Source organism: Pipistrellus kuhlii, unplaced genomic scaffold (genome assembly GCF_014108245.1).
Source record: "Pipistrellus kuhlii isolate mPipKuh1 unplaced genomic scaffold, mPipKuh1.p scaffold_m20_p_17, whole genome shotgun sequence".
Taxonomy (NCBI): Eukaryota; Metazoa; Chordata; class Mammalia; order Chiroptera; family Vespertilionidae; genus Pipistrellus; species Pipistrellus kuhlii.
The window spans coordinates 8,241,831-8,261,254 of record NW_023425482.1 but is presented as its reverse complement, the minus strand read 5'-3'; the positions used below and the strand labels follow the sequence as shown (position 1 = coordinate 8,261,254).

Here is a 19,424-nt window from a genome sequence, read left to right as displayed (position 1 = left end):
GCAGGAGGAAGACTTCCCTCTTCCGGTTATAGTTTCCATTTTGGCCGTTTTTACCACGTACACATGCGGTCATTTTTTAAAAATATATTTTTATTTTATTATTGATTTTATACAGAGAGGAAGGGAGAAAGATAGAGCGTTAGAAACATCGATGAGAGAGAATCATCCATCAGCTGCCTCTTGCACACCCCCTACTGGGGATATGCCCGCAACCAAAGTACATGCCCTTGACCAGAATCGAACCCGGGACCTTTCAGTCCCCAAGCCGATGCTCTATCCTTTGAGCCAAACCAGTTTCAGCCACATGTGGTCATTTTTTAAATTGATAAAACATGATGGGAAGATAGGCAGGTTGGTAACAGGAACTGCATTTTTTTTTTCATTTCTTCCTTCTAGCACCTTTTTAGGTGCTGACCAGTCTTCACTTGTGGAGACCACTGATCCTTACAACCTGAATTGTTATTCCTGATTGTAAAAGAGCATCGGTTAAGACCAGCGTCACAGGCTTCCTGGCCCCAGGTAGAGGACGGTGCGCCAGGCCAGTGGCCCGGCCACGACTGATACCGTATCAGGGTGTGCTCAGACCCGCAGGCCCACCGTGAGGGCAGCATCCCCCAGGGAACCACGCACCTGGTCTGGGCACCCTCCCTGCCTCCCGGAAGGGTGCATCTTGGGAAACACAACCCCCTTGGTTTGCATGCACTCTCATCAGAACAAGCACAAGGCGGGAAACACGCAGGCAGACAAAACCTCCGCCTCCCCAGCAGCCACAGAGGCAGCAGTGAACGGTACTCAATGTAGGGACGCCAATGATCTTTTATTAATGAGGTATTTAATTGCATTTTATAAAACAAAGAGAAAACATTCCACAACAAACTGAATATTCAAGACCTAATTCTTCAGATTTATGGTGAGGCTGTCTGAGGGCCCCAGTGTCCTGCAACTGCTGATCCGTCTGTGAGGAAGTCACCTAATGTACCAGGGAAGCTATTACAAACTGGCTTTTTATAAGGAAATCAATCGTGACTGCACCTATGCGTGTCACACCGCTGCCCCTCTGCGCTCCGTCCGAGCGTGTGCTTCCCTGTGGAAGTCTCCTTTGCAGGGCCTTCTGCTCAGTCAACGGCACTGTCGAGTGCAAAGCTTGATGAGCCTCCTGGTAGAAAATGAAGAAGCTACAAAAGGCAAACAGCTCAGTTTGCTATGGCTTATAATCAGGGCATAAATTCTGTTGTAAAAGGTCAAAGCTCAGAGCAGAAGACACAAGGACGCAGTGACGTGTCTGAGAGGCGCCCACAGCTCTGTGGAGGAAGGGATTTGCACAGTGTGTTTATAGTGTTTCCAGACCTGGGCGATGGCAGCTCTGCACGGAAGCCCACCCCACTAAGCTCAGCGGTCCTTAGCATTTTGGGGTCACTGGGTTTGCTTGAAGGGAGCAGCACTGGGCAGGAAGGTGACATGGACAGGTGCGTGTCAGGAGGCCGCACCCAGGCCGGTGCCGCCAAGGTGCCACTAATTTATAAAACAGGCCGCAGACGGGCCTCCAAATACCCAACACTGGACTAGTAACAGAACAGAACTTCCCTGTCGTGCTCATTTTCCCACTTGCTCATGGCACAGTCGCATTTAGAGACAGCTGAGAAGGCAGGCGTGGACCCTCATGGACACCTACTGAAGACCCAGGCTGCTGCCATCTCCGAAACCTTTGGCCATTTCCCCCCATTAATATGTAAAAAAGCATCGCGATTCCCATCCAAATGCCTGTCCTTTACCCGTTGAAACGGAATGTCAAGGCACTTTAACGGTGACAAACACCCGATCAGAGGCCAAGCAACCCCAGCAGCGGGCCAAACCCCACGCCCAGAACCCACATGCCCGTCCAATGCCGATTCCAACAGAGGTCTCAGGTGTCTCCATGTCTTTGCACTTCAGCGAGACAAAATTTACAAAGTGCAGGACTTAAGGGGCTCATTTGACACTCGGGATTTCTGGGAGACACACTCACGCGTCAATGTATGGCACGGGAGCGGTGGCTGCGTTCTGAGTCAGCACCCCCAGGATGCGGCCGGGCAGCTCTGCGTGAAAGCTAAGCACCCGCAGGATGGGGAGGACTCTGCAGGCTGAGTGCTCTGTCCGGGGGGGTCACGCACAGCTCCAGGCCCACCCTCGCTCCAGGCTCCTCCTCACTCCTGGTCAGGGACTTCCCGGAGCCCCTCGCTGTGGCGACTCCGCCCACTGATCTCCAGCAGGGCCTGGGCCTCGGGGTCCACATCCAGGATGCTCTTGTTGCTCTTGGCCTTGGGGGAAAAGGAAATGGTGTGTCCAGTGACCAAGGATGCACAGCCCAGAGCAAAAGGGGATGCTTCAAGCTTATTCGAGTGGACAATAAGCCTACTGCTGCCACAGGAAGTGTGGTGGGGGCTCCGGCTCCCTCACTGCGGCCTCCCTGCCCCGGCATGCCATTGCTGGGAGGTGACAAGGGGGCCCAACCATGACTCAGTGCAGAACCACAGAACCAGAAGGCACCCCAACCCACCTCCTCTTGCAGATGGGGGCCCCTCAAGCACCCCAGTTCCCACCGTGGGCTTTCCTGGTGGTTCATTCTGCTAATCTCCCCGCCTCAATGGACCCTGACAGGACTCTGCTGTGCCCTCACTGGCATCCCTCTGGCCAGAAAATTCGGGAAAAAGATGTGGGATAAACCGTCTCTAGAGGCTTCCCTCTAGCCAATGGAGTGAGGCTGAGGAAGTGGAGAAGCGCCCCACGCTCACCAGCTTGGAGCGGGAGTCGTCTCCGACCGCCCACACCTCCATCTTCTCAAACCGGAAGTCCTCCTGGGCCGACAGCTGGGGGCTGTTGTACGTGGTGCACGCGGGCTTGGCCTTGCTGTGTCCTTTCCCGAAGTCCACGTCGATCCACAGCCCGAAGTAGTGATGCTGCCCTCCCATGCCCTGCGGAGGGAAGGCCGTCAGTGTCTCCCCGGCCTGCGTGTCTGACTCCGAGCCTACATCAGCCTCGGCCACCAGGCCGAGATAGACAGACTGGTGCCAGTTACATATCCCAGCACAAGTTACCGGAATAACCACTGAGGTGTCCGGACCCCCACCGCATGGCTTTCTCTGGGGGCTACCCTGGCTGACAGAGGACAGAAACATGCTGTCAGGGCCGGAGAACCTTGTGGGAAACCTGCAGCAGGGACACTCGTCCCCCACAGCCCAGGGCACTGCGCTGAGGGTGTAAGACCCTCACTCCGTGTGCCACCCACAAGGAGGGAAACCAGGAGGCAGGCCCGGGGGGAGAGGGGAACACAGGCCCAGGGGGTGACGCAGAGCTGTTCTGCCACTGCCACCTCTAAGCTCGTGGCGACGAGAACAGAACTGGGGCTCCCCTCCCTGGTCACGTGTCTGGGTGCCAACTCCACTACCTCTTCCTGCGGCCCTGGTGCCTGGAACTACTTTCAAGCAAGAAGCCAAAGCAAGAAAGTGCAGTTGTCGAAACCGGTTTGGCTTAGTGGATAGAGTGTCAGCCTGCAGACTGAAAGGTCCCAGGTTTGATTCCGGTCAAGGGCATGTACCTTGGTTGCGGGCACATCCCCAGTAGGAGGTGTGCAAGAGGCAGCTGATGGATGATTCTCTCTCATCGATGTTTCTAACTCTCTATCCCTCTCCTTTCCTCTCTGTAAAAAATCAATAAAATATATTAAAGAAGAAGAAGAAGAAGAAGAAGAAGAAGAAGAAGAAGAAGAAGAAGAGTGCAGTCGTTCTCAGCAGCTTCTCTCCTTCAGACTGATGATTGGCGATTCCTGGGGACCCACTAGGTGCAGCTCCTGAGGCCAAAGCCCTGTGGTCACCACACTGCCCTTTCTGGGAGGTGTCGGGTCCTCAGGTGGCCCCGGGCAGGCATGCAGCAAGCCTGGGAAAGGGCATGGGGGCGCTCTCCATCCTGACAGGGGGACCAGCCTTCCTGGACCCTGGCTTTGCAAGCACAGGGCGGAGTTTCCCGAAAGGAGCTTTTTGTTAGAGGAAAATAAGTTGGCGGGAGTGCTGTTGAGAGGCACATCTCTCACCCACATGTAGCGGGCCCGCAGCTGCTGGGCTGCTGTGTGTGTGCATGGGGCCTGCCCCCTCGCCCACCCAGGCCCTTGGCCTTCACCTTCCCTTGCCTCTTCACGTAGCCGAGTCTCCAGGCCGGAGCACTGAGCGGACAGGAGGTGCGGCCACCCCACACACTGCTTTGTGGGTCATGGGTGACAACTCCCCATGGCTCCAGGGAGTCCAGCCCTGGTTGTGTCCCTCCCCCAATTCACTCCCCAAGCATGTGGCCGGGCAGCAAGGCCAGTGACAGGTCTGACACCGACACTATGTCCAGCCACGAAGGCCACGGATCATCTGATTACCAGGAAAACTGGCCAAATCCACCATCGCACACAAGCCACCAAAACACCCCATCCGAGGCTCCAGGTGAAATTCTGTTACACCAGACAACTCCTGTCCCCCCTGTCACTCATCGCGGCCCTGGCACCAGGCAGAATGAACCGAACAGGGCACGTGGTATGAGTGAGTGCATGCAGCTCCCCGGTTATCAGGACTGACTCCACCGGGTCGGACACTCCGGTGGGACGTCCCAGCCCTTCCCCGGTCCTCACCAGTCCGTTTGGGATGGTCTGCTGCCCATGGTTCAGGTACATGTAGTGGTTGTTGTAGCCCGTGCAGCTGTGCACAGCCATGCTGGGGGAGATGGAGAACAGGAAGCATCTGTTGTCCCCTGAAAGTGACCAGAGCACACGTAAGCAGGATCACAGAGAGAAGCAGGGGCTGCAAACAAGTCACTGCTCAGTGGCAGAGCAGCGAGACCATCACGTGGGTCTTCACGTGTGCCCTGAGCTCACACACACCCGGGGCTCAGCCATCACGCAGGCCTTCCTGGACCCTGGCTGAAGACAGGAAGCAGTCATGGGACTCTGCCCGCTGCTCATCGGAAGAACATGACCAAGTCAAAGGGGCGGGTGCCCTTTAACCTCGGAGCAAGGAGCCTGGTGGTCACTCCAGGTCCTGACTCTGTGTAGGCACTGCCTCCTCCAGTCGGCACCGGACGCTGTGGAAGGCCATTCCAGCCTAAAAGAGCACACCACTCGGCAGCGAGGGAACCCCTGTAGACACCCCGCAGGAAGGATGGGGCAGGCGGGGAGAGGTGACTGGCTACCTTCATCCCAGGGCAGGGCATGCTGCCTCTGAGAGCAGGTACCAGTTGAAACTGTGGGCATGAACACACCCTGAGTCTCAGAGCCCTCCCTTTCTTGATGCATTCATTCCAGAAGCACCTTCAGCCCATCCAGGAGAGGGGTGGAGGCCCATCTTGCCCCCAGGAAGCCCAAGCTCAGGGGCAGCCACACCAGTGATGCCCCCACAGTTGTGTGAACTTGGCCCAAAGGCCTGCCCCTCCACAGTGACAGTGTGAAGGGCACCTGGTGTCAAAACTAGCCATACAGCCCACACAAGAGGCAGTTCCTGGTCCTTGGGGTCAGGCAGCTCCTGAGACAGAAGGAAGGTCCCGGGAAGTCAACAGAGTGCAGACGTGGAGGGCAGACACGAAGGGGCTTCGAGCCCAGGGGCCTCAAGGAGCAGGAAGGGCCGAGCTGGGTAAACAATGCTCAAGCCTCAATCCAGACAGATCCACGGGGTGCAGTCAGGACGGAAAGGGAGTTTCTGGAGGCCGAGCTTCGGGGAGGACATCCTGAGACGGAGACAGCTGTGAGGAGAGCCACTCCCTGGAGGAGTCCCCCAACCTCCCGCCCAGGGACAAGACGTGTGGGGAAAGCGGGGGCCCTTTCCTGCCTGAAGGGCGTGTGAGTGCTGGGGAGGGCAGCCAGGGAGATGAGCCTGGAGCCAACACAGGAGCCAGAGGACAGCGGCCCTGACTCTGGGCAAAGACTTGAGTCCATGGGCTTGGGTGGCCCAGCAGGTGGGGGCGGTTTTGGAAGCGGTGAGCTACCCGGTCCCACCCCACTGCCCCCATGCCGGTCACAGGATCCCTTTGCTTTGCAATCCTAGGGCTGTCTCTCAACCAACATTTATTCAGTCTGATGCTGCTAAGCAAAGCCACGGGGCCACAAAGCAGAGGCCCCTCGGCTGCAATGCACCCCACTTCAGTCCACCGGGGGCTGCCCTCGGCAGGGAGGCCACATGGGGAGGATTCTTCCTAGGACGTGGCGGTAAGGACCCAGGGAGGCAGTGGTACCTGCAGAAAACCACACCGACAGTGAGGCCCCCACCTCACTCCCACAGTGACAACCTGACAGCCACCCATGTGACACAGTTTACAAGCCCATTCCCACACTTCTGGGGGGCCGAGGCTCTGTGCCCAGCCCAAATCCACGGGCCTTTCAGCTGCACCACAGGAGACAGAGCAGGCGTGAAGCAACCCCGGGGCTGTCACTTCAAGTCCCACACATCATTAGAGGAACGGACAAGACAAGAGCGTGCTCTCTGAATCGGGTGGGACTCTGGAGCAAGGCTGCCCTCTGCTGGGATTCCATCCGTATTTCAGAACAGAATGAACTCGAGTTGGAGAACTTGGTAACTGCATTTTCCGCCGTTCTTCGGGAAGATTAATTCTGCTTGTTAATAAAACATTAGACCCAGCAGCGCTAACCTGGCATTAATATTAAGGAGCTGGAAGAAGCGAACATTTTATTCCTAATGGCTCTCAGGAAGGTGTTTTGTCCATATCCTAAAGCATGGCCTCCACCCACAGGACAGAGCAACTCGTCATCCCCAAAGGCTGGGAGCGGGAGGGGGTGCCAAGCCCGTGACACTGACAGGGAAAGGGGCTGTGCAGAACGGGGCGCTGCGGCCTGAGACTGCGGTCCCAGAAGAGCTGCCAGGGCGGGCCCTGGGCTGGCGTCTGGGAACATGGGTTCCGGGGGAGCCCCCACTCCCAGAACTGATCCGAGTGGCGCCCGGTGCCTGAACTGCTTGCACACACAGTGACTGGGGCTGACTCCTGCTTTCCTCCCGGGAGTCTGGGACTTTGCTTCATGCCTGGCAGAGGGTGCCCCCATGGCCGGCCCCCAAAATAACCCTGGGCGCTGAGCCCTAACTGAGCTTCCTGGTGGACGGCACTGTGCACGTGCTGTCACAGCCTGTTGCTGGGGGGAGTGCAGCACGTCCTGGGGGGCTCCCCTGGGAGGGGACGCTGGGAGCCGTGCCTGGTTGCCCCAGACTTCACCCCAGCCTGTTCCCTGTACTGATCTTGTTCTGTGTCCTCTCACGGTGATAAACCAGGGCCGTGAGCACAGATCTCTGCTGAGTCCATGAGTGCTGCCAGTGGAACACTGTGTGGGGATGGCCTTGAGCAGTGGTCGGCAAACTCATTAGTCAAAAGAGCCAAATATCAACAGTACAACGATTGAAATTTCTTTGGAGAGCCAACTTTTTTAAACTTAAACTTTTTCTAATGCCACTTCTTCAAAATAGACTCGCCCAGGCTGTGGTATTTTGTGGAAGAGCCACACTCAAGGGGCCAGAGAGTCGCACATGGCTAGAGAGCACGGATCTCAAGGGGAGCAGGAGTGGGCCGGGAGAGTGGAGGTAAAAGGCGCCCGCCAGAGGGCAGCAGGGTCTGTTAAGAGTTTCCAGGAGACGAGCTGGAACATGGCAAACGGACTGGAGGGCAAGACTGAAAGCAGAGGACCCATGAGAAGGCAGCTGCACACGCTGCTGAGAGAGGAAGAGAAGCGGCGGAGCGACGCAGCAGAATGGCGGGAAATGGATGACCGTCTGGTTCGGATGCGCAGTCCCTCCGTCTCCCACATCTCAGCTCCCTTCCACTCACACAGCTAGGGAGGATGTTCACCCCGCCCCGCACGGGGAGGGAGCCTGCCCCGAATTCACTTAGCTCCATGGTCGGCAAACTGCGGCTCAAGAGCCACATGTGGCTCTTTGGCCCCTTGAGTGTGGCTCTTCCACAAAATACCATGGCCTGGGCAAGTCTATTTTTAAGAAGTGGCATTAGAAGAAGTTGTTTAAAAAATTTGGCTCTCCAAAGAAATTTCAATTGTTGTACTGTTGGTATTTGGCTCTGTTGACTAATGAGTTTGCCGACCACTGACTTATCCCATGGGAGGGAGAGCGGGAATGGACTTGCGCTCAGAGCCATGAAGAAAAGCCCTCCACAGCCACTGGCCCCGAGGAACCCAGCTGAGAACACAAGCCTCGGGCAGACGGGCCATGCTCCGGGGACACACAGCGACACCGAAACCCAGGAAGGCAGTTTCACCCCCGAGTATGCCCAGCACATTAGCATCTTCAAAATGGCCCTTTAAAAATGCTTATCAGAGCACTGTTCTTTGAGGAAGGGGGAGAATTCTCTAGAACCATTTAAATCTCGCTACATTCGAGATTTAAGATCTTCCCAACTCCAGCAAAATCACAAAACCAAAAACATGGCGACGGAGGCACAGCAGACACAGGGGTTCCAGGGAAGGAAGACGTCCCGTCTGAAAGAGCTGGCCTCTCCGGGGCCCTCATGAGGCATCTGCAGCCCCGCCTCTCCCATGACCTGGACCTGACACTATTTTAAAAAAACTAAAATCCAACTGAGGATGCGCGGCCTGCCTACCCGACCCTGCCGTCGGGACCAAAAGGAAACCCAGGCATCGTTTCCCCACCAGAAAGCAGCCGCACGTTTCCCTCTCCTCCCAGACACAGCGAGGCAAATGCCCGGAGGAGCAGCCAGAAGAGACGCTCCCCCTTTTAACACTCACACCCTTTGCCGGTGCTCAGGGGTCTCCCGGCCACAGCCGTCTCACCAGAACTCCTGACGCGCCCCCGGCTACCCACCCCTGGGTTTCAGTGGCCATGTCCTACCTTGAAACTGAGGCTTGACTTCCCAGGAGCAGGAGGCAAACCCGCCGAACACGTGGCCGTCGTGGTCCTCGAGGAGCAGCAGGCAGGGCCCGCGGTGGGGGACGCGCCCGCAGAGCTGGGCGAAGCTGTGCCCGTGGAGCTCGGACGAGAAGAGCAGGTGCCAGCGGTGCTGCTGCTCCCGGGGCAGCTGGGAGTTGAGGTAGATGACTGACAGGGGGTCCAGGACGCTGTTAAACTGCTGCCCCTGGTCAACCTGCCGCTCGGGGACCAGCGTGGCCAGGTCGAGGGGCCAGGACAGGCCAAAGCCCCGGTGGATGACCACGCTCAGGAACGTGGCCACCAGGTAGGCCCTGAACACCCAGTCCTCGATCACAGCGGGATCGCAGTCACAGTCCAGCCGCTCAGGGCCCAGCAGCTTCTTGCCGTCTAGGGAAAGGGAAAACGGTGTTACTGGGCGATCACAGGCCCTTATATCTCCTCACCTCAACCTGCAGAATGAGGATGGTGAAGAAATACTATGAACAGTCATATACCAACCAATCAGACCATCTACAGTCTTCCCAAGGTGGGAGACTCACACTTTCAGATTCTAAAACGTGACTGCAGGCCCACAGTATTGAGACAGAATGGCACCATGGAGGCCTCAGCATGTGGGCACGTGCAGGGCACTTGCCTGCAAGCTTCACCTCGGAGAGCAGCTGCGCAGCCAGAGCCTGCACCCTGGGCGGGGGGCCGGGGGCTCTCTTCGGCGCCCAGCCTCTCAGCTCCTGCCTGTGGCTCAGCACGTGCACCAGAGAGCCGACGAGATCCTCTGTGAACTGGAAGGTTACAATGTCACCAGGAATGACATTTCTACCGGGGACGGGGGACCTACGTCCTATCAGCAAGGGAGAGGGGTTTTATCCCTCTAATGCCAACTGCAGTGGCCTCAACGTAGAAAAAGATCATGTTGCTGAGGTAGTCATTCACTTTCCTAATGATCCCCTCGGCTGGTCTGGCTTTGCCAAGGCCTTTGTCCACCAGCTAGGTGACTCAGGCTTCCCACAAGGTGGGCATCTCTCCGATGCTTCCACCGGCGACTTGACCGCCCCGAGCCCCCCACTTATGGACACCGGGACCATGGGGATGGCTGCACTGGTCCCCAGGCCTCCCTACCTTAAGGACTTCGCGTGCCTTCACGGGGCCGTCTGTGGCAGAAATCATCTTCAGGACCATGAAGCTCTTCTCCCTGGAGCTCCCCTTCAGCAGGTGGGACATGGACGCTGTGAACTGCTCCCGGGAGACGCTCTCGCTGGGCCCCTTCGCCGGTCTCATCAGGTCAACCCTCCGCATGCCATCATACAGCCTGGCGACCATGTCTGGGGGAAGCGCTTCCCCAATGTGGCTCTGGGAAGGACAAAGAGGAGAAAGGGCTAGACAGGGTCCAAGTTAAACATGGTAACAAGGGAACCACGGCCAACCACTATGCCAAGATGCTTCTACCAGCATGTAGCCTTCCCAGATCCTCACACGCACCATCTCTCCCGCACCGAAGGGTCTCGCATCACCAAGGACCCACATGCATAACGTGCCCTGGCTGGTGGCTCGTCCTGGCCCTCGGATTCTTCCACAATCTGTTCCCCCCTCTCCAGACTTTCCCGTCTCCCCATGGCTGGCCATGCCACTCCTACATCAGGCCATCATCTGCTCTTCACTCTCCTTACAACATCTTCCTCCTACACGGATAGCTGCCATTTGCACGTCTGAATTTATAAACATATGGTGCATATGCCTATTTGCAGCTAATTTGGTCTCCTCTATATTAGGAGCTTCCAAACATAGTAGCTGGCTTTCACTTCTTATCCAAGTTCTGTGTGCTTAACGTGCATTTTAAATTAATTTTTATTTCAACTTAAAATCTAGTTCTTAATGTCTTGCCAATAACATTCTGTAAATATCGCTTTCCTTTTGAGCGTCATCAGATCAGATTTGGTGCAGAGATTCAAAATAAATGGCGAGAGGAAGCAAATCATGAACTTCCATCCTGGTGGGGCCTGAACACGGGTCCTTCTGTAACCCTCCACCTGCACTGTGTGTGACAGCAGCCATGCTCTGCAGTTCCTGAAAAGCTGGCCCTCACCCTGGCTCTCAGGAGAATATCTACTTCTGTCAGCGTTTCTGGATTTCTACTGGAAAAGCAATCTCTAATTCCTTCTCAGGGGAAACTATAGAGTCACCAAAGCTTTCCGATCAACTTGAACCATATTTATCTCAACAAACACTTATGATGTTGCCACCCACTCTGCCGTCCAGTCTGGTCTGGTTCTGTCTGCTCCAGCACAGGGGGTGACCAGGCAGATGGGGGTGATTATGGTCCAGTGGAGATACTTGTGCACACACATACACCACAAGGCTGTGACCCACATAACCTCCCTGGCCAGTTAGCTCATCTGTGAGGCGACTTTGCTGGGGGATCCCTGATGCCCATCAGCTCCCATTCTGCATGCTCTACAAGAGGAGGCCGCCCGAGCGCCTCACACAGGCCTTCCCTCACGGCCCAGGCACACGAGCCCATGTCATCTTTTCTGGTGTCTTCCCTCTGTCTGAGCACTTAGACAGGCAGTTAAAGCCCCCAGGGAACAAGGCATAAAGGTGGGGGAAAGGGCATTTTAACCCCTGGATGAACCTTGACTTTGAAACATCATTATTTTCTAGGCGGACCATAAAATTCCTAAGACTTAACAAAGCCTAAGGGCAAAAAGAACATCAAACACTTAAATCCTAAAGGCAAAAGGAAACCTTTGCCGTTACTGGACCTATGAACCCGAAAGGTCCAGAGATGGGAGGCGGGGCTGGCCCCTTTGTTCAATCTCACTGGAAATGAGAGAGGAAGGCAGAGCGGAGTAGCTGTGACATATGTACTATCTGACCCTGGACAGAAAAGGAACTTTTTAAAGTTCAATCTTACAGAAACAGAGCCAATTCTGGCTCGGGGGCCATGGTTTGCAGACTCCTGCTCTGGACTAAGCCTTAACGGGCGACTGTGGCTCTTGCCTTGAGCGCCTCCAGAGAAAAGGACCTGGGCGAGGCCGAGCTGCTTTTCTCCGATGACAGGGCATCAAACAACCGGTCCACCTCCGCCTGCTCCTCAGGAAGAAACTGTGACCAAACGCTCTGCTCCGGGCGGCTCCCGCTGTTCCCCATCTTGCCTTATCGCTGGCAGGATTCTCTGCAGGAGAAGGTACTGAGTTAGAGAGAAAAATCAAATGCCATGGCCACAGAAAACAAACTGTCGAGGGGCTGCAAGCATCACAGAGCATCCTGGGGCAGGGAGCTTCAGGTAGCATCACAGGGCGGCAGAGGCCATGTGACAGAGGCCATGCGATGCCTAGGGACACTAACAAGTCACAATTTTGTGCACTGGGCCCCTAGTAATAAATCATAGCCGTACCTCAGAGATTATTGTGATCGTTAAATTTTCCAGCCAGTGAGCTCAGGAGTTTGCACAGACTAGAACCCAAAAGCAGGTGACCTTTGTTCATTATCACAGACCCCGTTACAGATCCATAGATTCAAAGAGAAAAGCACAGTCAGATGGGAAAAAAAAAAAAAAAATCTCTTTAGGGGCAAGTGCTGTGACTTCTTAATTCTTAACCTAAACTTAATCTGGAAACTCGCTTTGGTGAAGTTGCTGGGGAGACAAGCACTCCATAAACTGCAAGGGTCAGCCATCTCCCACCAGGACAGTGAAGGAGGGGCAGCCATCCCAGAGGGCGCGGCGTGTATGTAACAGGCCCCTCAGGTCCCGGCTGTTGCAAACCTCAAGGGGAAATGGAGGGCAGTTGGGATCTTTTCTTTCTTTTTATTGAGGTGAGACTCGATAAACATAAAACTCACCCTTTTAAGGATACAGCTCAGGGCACTTAGTACATTCCCAATAGTGTACCCCACCACCGCTATATGGTTCCAAAGCATTTCCATTGGTGCCCCAAGGAAACCTCGTAACCATTACTAGTCACTCCCCATTCCTCCTCCCCCAAACCCTGGCAGCCATTCACTGCTCACCTCTCCACGGGACCTGCCTACCCTGCTCTTCTCATGTAAATGGGATCACACTCATGTCCTTTTGTGACTGGCTTCTTTCACTCAACAGAATGTTTTCAAGGCTCATCCTGCTACAGTGCGTGTCAGCACTTCCTTCCTTTTCGTGGCCAAGTATTCTCCAGTGTGTGGAGAGAGCACGTTTGGCGTATCCGCTCATCTGCTGATGGACATTTAGGCTGCTTCCTCCCTTTGGGTATTGTACACGCATGTTCACAGCAGCAATATTCACAAGTACTTGTTTGAGTCCCTGCTTTCAAGTTTGGGGGGTACAGACTTTGGAGTGGAATGGCTGGGTCCTGTGGTAATCCGATGTTTCACTTTTTTTTTTTTTTTTCCTAAAAAAATATATTTTATTGATTTTGTACAGAGAGGAAGGGAGAGAGATAGAGAGCTAGAAACATCGATGAGAGAGTGTCATCAATCAGCTGCCTCTTGCACACCCCCTACTGGGGATATGCCCGCAACCAAGGTAGATGCCCTTGACCGGAATCGAACCCGGGTCCCTTCAGTCCCCAAGCCGACGCTCTATCCATTGAGCCAAACCGGTCCCGGCCGATGTTTCACTTTTGAAGAACCACCAGACTGTTTTCCATTTGCCGTCCCCAGCAGCAAAGTGCAAGTGTTCCGATGTCCCTGGATCCTCTCCAACTTTCTTGCTATTTCTCCCATCATTGTTCTTATCACTGCCATCCTGGCAGGGGCACCATCGGCCGAACAGGAAGGCTCCAGCAGAGGCACGGAGAGGGACTCAGAGCACTTGCAAACGCAGGCTGCAAGTGAGGTCTTAGCAACCAGTGTAGAGCTGTCACTCACGGGCCATCTGATCTAAATACTTCCACTCCTCAAGTTTCTCAGCAGCATGAGGGCCAAGAAGGAAACCCAGACCCTGGCTCAGGGCCAGCCTGCAGGCGGCTTTACTATCTCTAACCACAGCGGGGCAGCACCAGCTGACCCCTAGTCCCCTCCAGGGGCACAATTCAAGCAGCCACGCCAAGACTGGCCAATCCTCTTCAATTATTCTAAGAAACCCAAGAAATAACCTGACCATTTAAGACCAGATTAGGAGATGAGCCATCATCATGGTCTTTAAAGACCATTGATCCCAGCAGAGAGTGGGAAAGAGTGCAAAGCAAAGGGAGGAGCAGGGCACAAACACCTCTGGTTCCGAGGTTAATTTCCTACATCCTACATGCTGTGCGCTTCAGGGAACAGTCCGAGGCGAGGCCCAGGAGAAACCACAATGAAGATGAGCAAGAAGCTGCGTTTCCAAGTTGCTGCAGGGAGGAAGCGGGGGGTGGGGTCTTGGTAAGAGCAGTGAGGGGGCTTGGGATGGCGTTGGGGCTGTCTCCTTGGAGGGTTCGGAGAAGGCAGGGTTCAGTCTGGCCTGGGTGCAGATCAGTGACTGGGTGTCTTCATTTTTAACAAAGATGCAGGGAGAACAGAAAGGGGCTACAGTTAGCACTAGGAAGGAGGCCGCACTGTTCGAGTTTACCAGGTGAGTGGTGGGTGGGGAGGTATCTGGGGAGATCGCACCGTGATCTTATCTTTGTCTGTACAGCCTGGTCCTGCTTTTGCTTTGTTCCGTCACAGCTTTACATATATCCCTGGTAAATCATGACAGTCAAAAGTACTTTTAGATTCATACTCCCCACCACACCCACACCCACACCCACCCACCCACACACACACACACACACACCCAAGTAATTCACTCAAAATCAGTGTTGCTGAAACCAGTTTGGCTCAGTGGATAGAGCGTAGGCCTGCGGACTGAAAGGTCCCAGGTTTGATTCCAGTCAAGGGCATGTACCTTGGTTGCGGGCACAGTAAGGGGAGTGCAGGAGGCAGCTGATCGATGTTTCTAACTCTCTATCCTTCTACCTTCTTCTCTGTAAAAAAATCAATAGTATATATATATTTTAAAAATCTGTGTCAGTTTATCAGGCCACCAGAAGTTTTGTCACACGACCCACCCTGGGTCCTATCTTGTTCTTCTGCTGAAATCCTGAAAGTGATAAATGTACAAAAATGCACCCCAGTGATTTCATCTCGTCCTTAGATGGACAGGGTCTTCATAGCAAAGAGCTCACTTTTCCTTCCTCTAGAAAACCTCACGGCTGTGACATGAGAAAGCCATGACTCCGCTAAACACTGGCAGAGATGAAGAGCTTCCTGACACCTGGGAGGGGGAGGCTTCTGAGACGTTAGCACGGCTCCTATCAAAGCTGAGCTCTCCAGGCTGCGCCCGCCCAGCAGGCTCCCACGGCCAGCCGCCCAGATGTGTGAGGCCCACGCGGGCACCAGGCCTTCCTGCCCCTCGCCTGGCTCGGAGGGCCCTCCCTGTCCACCTTGCACACCTCACCATCGCACTCAGCCTTCGGGTTCCGAGACTACCCGGCATCTGTGACTTTCCTAGAACTGACTGTTGCCTTAACTGAAAATGGAGACAGGACATTCTTGCTCATTCCGCTTACCCCTCACTGCCCCCCACCTCCAGCACCCAGGTGCATGCCTAATTGCTTGGCTAGAATTTGAGTCACAAGAGACTCTGCCCCACAGCCACCTGCCCAGGGCCTAGGCCAACCTGGTGCATGCAGATACGGAGACGTCATGTCCAATGACTGTGTCATATCCTTTACTGGCCTCTCAGGGGGACCAACCCATTCTCCCCCGTCCTTGTGGGCTCCCAGGTATAAACCCCCAAGGCTGGCCTGGCCAAGGTCCTGAGAGGCCCAAGCACCCCATGTTCAGCTCCTATGGGACTTGCTCACAGTGGCTCAAGCTCTCCTGGATTGGTACTCTACTATTCACAACGGGATGGCTCCAGAGTGCCTCATCTCTGTACCCCATCAGGCCTAGACTACGGCCGGGACTCAGCACATCCAAGGAAGTGATTTGTCCCAGCCTGAAGAACACAAGCCCAGAAGCCACCAGGCAGAACCCACAGCAAGGCCAGGATCTCGAGATGACGCCACCTCCGGCTTCATAAGACACAGAAGTGCCACACCTCAGTTACCCGGAATCCTGAGCACGCTCCGCCCTGCTCAAAACCAAGGATTTTCTCTACCAGGGGACACCAACCTCAGTAAGGAGTTTCTCACCCTCTGCCCCACTGGCGGGGGTGAAAGGCCACCCACTTTTAAATGCCCCTCCTCGGAAGTTTGTGGTATACCCAGGGGTTGTGCCATGAAGGGGCCACTGGTCCGGCCTCCTGCAGGACACTTCCTGACCTCAGCAAATGCATCTGTTCCTTCAATAAACAGCTCAGCATCTCCTGAGCAGGTGACAGAGAGAAGCCTCAGGCAGGCCTGGGCCTGCAGGAACTCCCGTGTAACAGGGAGAGGCAGACAACTGCAGGGTCAGGGAGATCAGGGTGAGAACTCATGCTCAGGCTGGATCTTCAGGCACCCACAGGAGGCTTAGCTAGGAAGTGGGGACAGTGAACCCCAAGATTAGTGAGGTGAGGCCTGGTGTGGGAAAGGTACCTGAAGGGACTACAGAGCAAGGGACTTCCGTCTGCCCCTCATGTCCAGCCCTCCCACCTCCTCCTCCGTCCCTCTGGAAATAGGTTCCTCCACTGTTTGAAAATAAATCAGGACGGAGCACCCGGCCAGCCATGCCCTGTCCCGGCCAGCCTCGCCCAGTTCCCGGCCAGCCTTGCCCAGCGCCCAAACACTGTGAGAGAGGAAAGGCTGGGTGAGCAGCCAAGGCAGGGCAATGCAGAGGAGAGGTGCAGGCCATCAGCTTGGGGGTGGGCGCTGCCTATTGGAGACACAAGTTAGGCCCTGGCAACACCATTTTCCTAGTAGGAAGGAGTGCGTGTGGAGCAGCCGCAAATAGGAGCTTCAGGCCTATGGGAGGAGGGGCAGCTCCTAACAACATGCCCTCCCCCCGCCCCGCCATTCCTAGCCCGCAGGCACTGGACAAGGGACACATCTCAAAACACCTCTTTTTAAAGAGCGCCTGGCAGGCCAGAGGCAGTGATGGTACAAAGTGTCCCCGGTTCATCCACCCCAGCCTCCATCGCTGTGAACATGCCAGAAATCTACACTCAATTTTGGGAAGGACACGAAGCCTTCTATGTGTCCATACTTCTCCGCAATGCAAGTTCCTGGCTTCCTTCCAGTCCCAGCGATGGCTTTCACGGGGGGCTGTCCCAGGTGCACCTCGCCACGCAGCACAGACTCTTTCCTGGCAAGCTGTGCAAACAGGCACCCTCCGCTGGCCTGCGTCTCCTGTAGGGTCCTATGCCAGGTTCCCTTTCAGGAGGACGCACCGCAACATTACCCCAAGATCGCTCACCCCATCGGTCCTCAGCTGGGGTGGGTTTATCCTCTAAGGCAGAGGTCGCCAACCTTTTGGACCTCACAGACCACGCACCACCGGTTGGCGACCACTGATCCAGGGGACATTTGGCAAGTTGATTTTTGGTTATCACAACTAAGAAAGGGGTCACTGCTGGCTGGCATCAGGGGTGCTGCTAAATATCCTACAGTGCACAGGAGGCCCGCCCCATAAAAAATAAAATTCCCTGGCCCTAAACGTCAGAAGGGCAGAGGGTGGGGAATCCTGGCTTCCAAGGACGGGAGCCATGGGGCAGAGCGGGAGAGTCCACACAGAACTGCACTGAATCGTACCCTGGAACCCTCGCCCCAGTGCAGGGCCCCGGGTCTGAAATGATGGTGTAACAAAGACGAGCATCTCTGAGTTCAAGGTCAACACTTGTTGGTTGTATGACCAGGGCAAGTTACTACTAGGCCTTTTTGAACCTTAGTAAAATGGAGGAAGTGCCGCCAACGCTGTAATGAGGTGAAAAGGGTTAAGCAAGGTAACATAGGCCGTTAATTCTGCTTTCTGGAGCCAGAGACAGACACAGATGAGCCCGCCAGGGAAGACTGAGTTCTTGCCTTGAAACAAGAGGAACAGCCCGGAAGAAACAAACTCCCTCCGTGCAGGGGAGGGAGCGGGAGCCCTTGTCCGCTGAGGGGCCAGGCGTCCTAGGAGAGCTCAGTCAGCCTCTCAGAACCTCTCCAACTGGCTCCCATTTGGGGATGCTCTCCACCCTGGCTTGTCAATCTCTAACTCCCCACCTCCAGGGGCCACGGTCCCGAGACTGGTGACCTGACCCTCACGCACCCCCTTTCTGGGAAGAATCCACCTGCCTCATTGGGACAAAAGCATTTCAAGCCCTGCCTATGTCCCAGAACCAGCAGCCCTCCTGCAGAAGGTCAGCTTGGACCGGAGCCAGCCTTCAGGCCCCGCAGAGTCCTGCTGGCCGGAAGGTGAACTGACCTGCAAAGGCCGGCTTCCGCCCTCCAGAGAGCCCCAGACTCATCTGCAGGTGTCGGCATACGGGTGCTTTCTCTCCCTCTCCCCTCTGCCCTGAATTTAGTGATCAGACTCAACTAACCTGGGGAAAAGCTAGTAGGTTGTGATCAGAAAAGCAAGAAGGAAGATCCCCCTTCTCCTCAACTCCTCCCCCTCTCTTCCCCACCTCACATTCCACCTTAACCTCCCTGACTCCTCCTTCCACAGATGTTCCAGTCTCTCCCATGTTCATACCAGCATTATTGCTCACCCTTCCAGACCGATGGCCTCGGACCTGGCGGTGGCACCTGCTGGGACACTTTTACCTCCAGCAAACAAGAGACTGGAGGTGCGGGGTGATTTTTGTGCTCTGACAGACCACACGGAGACCCTCCATCCCTCAAAGCTGTCCCCCCATTGCCCCTAACCTGCCCCCACCTAGGGCCCCTGGCAGAGAGGTGCAGGGCCCAGGCGACTCGGGGTACCTTCGCTCCCAGGACCAGGGTCATTGCCCCTGATCGCTGCCCCCGCTTCCAGGCCACAGAGCCAGCGCCGCTTTTCTCAGCTCACCTCTGCCCCCCTCACCACGGAACTAAACTCACCTTCCCAGCTCCGAAAACTGGACTTGCCTTCCGGTTTGTCTGGCTGTTCAAGGATTTTTCCCCCTGGAGCGGCCAGCCCTGTTGCCAGGCGACGGCGCTGACGGGCGTCTCTCTGCCCCAATGGCAGAAGTGGATGCCGAGGGGGCGGGGTCCTATAAAGGAGTCAGCCAATGGTGATGCATATCATGGGGAATGGGCGTGCCTTGGCGGGTAAGGGCGGGGCTACAGACTGGGCGGGGCCGGGACGTAGGTAGGACCAGCAGGCAGCTGCAGGCAGGAAGTTGCTGGGGCGAATGCAGGGAGTTATGTTAGTGAAGTGTTTCCCAAACTTCTCTCATGATGAGAATCATCTGGTGGAGTTGTTAAAATACAGATTCCTGAATCCCAACTAAGCAGTGCTAAACTAGAATTTTTGGGAACATATAGGTAAAATTGTATACTTAACTAGTGCTCAAAGTATACAATTGTATACTTACCTAGTGCTCAAAGTATACAATTGTATACTTACCTAGTGCTCTAAGTATACAATTGTATACTTACCTAGTGCTCTAAGTATACAATTTTA

At 55.2% G+C, this 19,424-nt stretch overlaps 1 protein-coding gene across 3 annotated transcripts; it reads right to left on the bottom strand.

Moving 5' to 3' along the window:
* Positions 1 to 784: 784 nt before the first annotated feature.
* Positions 785 to 19,005, bottom strand: MEAK7 (MTOR associated protein, eak-7 homolog). Of its 3 annotated transcripts, none has more exons than XM_036440452.2 (8): positions 18,860 to 19,005; positions 11,901 to 12,075; positions 10,023 to 10,253; positions 9,541 to 9,685; positions 8,868 to 9,293; positions 4,646 to 4,764; positions 2,772 to 2,951; positions 785 to 2,297 (listed from the first exon to the last, which is right to left on the bottom strand). In XM_036440452.2, the coding sequence occupies exons 2-8, from the start codon at positions 12,048 to 12,050 to the stop codon at positions 2,184 to 2,186; spliced, it is 1,365 nt and encodes a 454-aa protein (XP_036296345.1). In that variant the 5' UTR covers positions 12,051 to 12,075; positions 18,860 to 19,005; the 3' UTR covers positions 785 to 2,183. The 3 variants fall into 3 exon arrangements, with proteins under 3 accessions (XP_036296345.1, XP_045438593.1, XP_045438594.1); XM_045582637.1 differs by having other exon boundaries at positions 11,901 to 12,079; positions 18,861 to 18,987; XM_045582638.1 differs by lacking the exon at positions 18,860 to 19,005 and adding an exon at positions 18,828 to 18,849.
* Between the last annotated feature and the right edge of the window lie 419 nt (positions 19,006 to 19,424).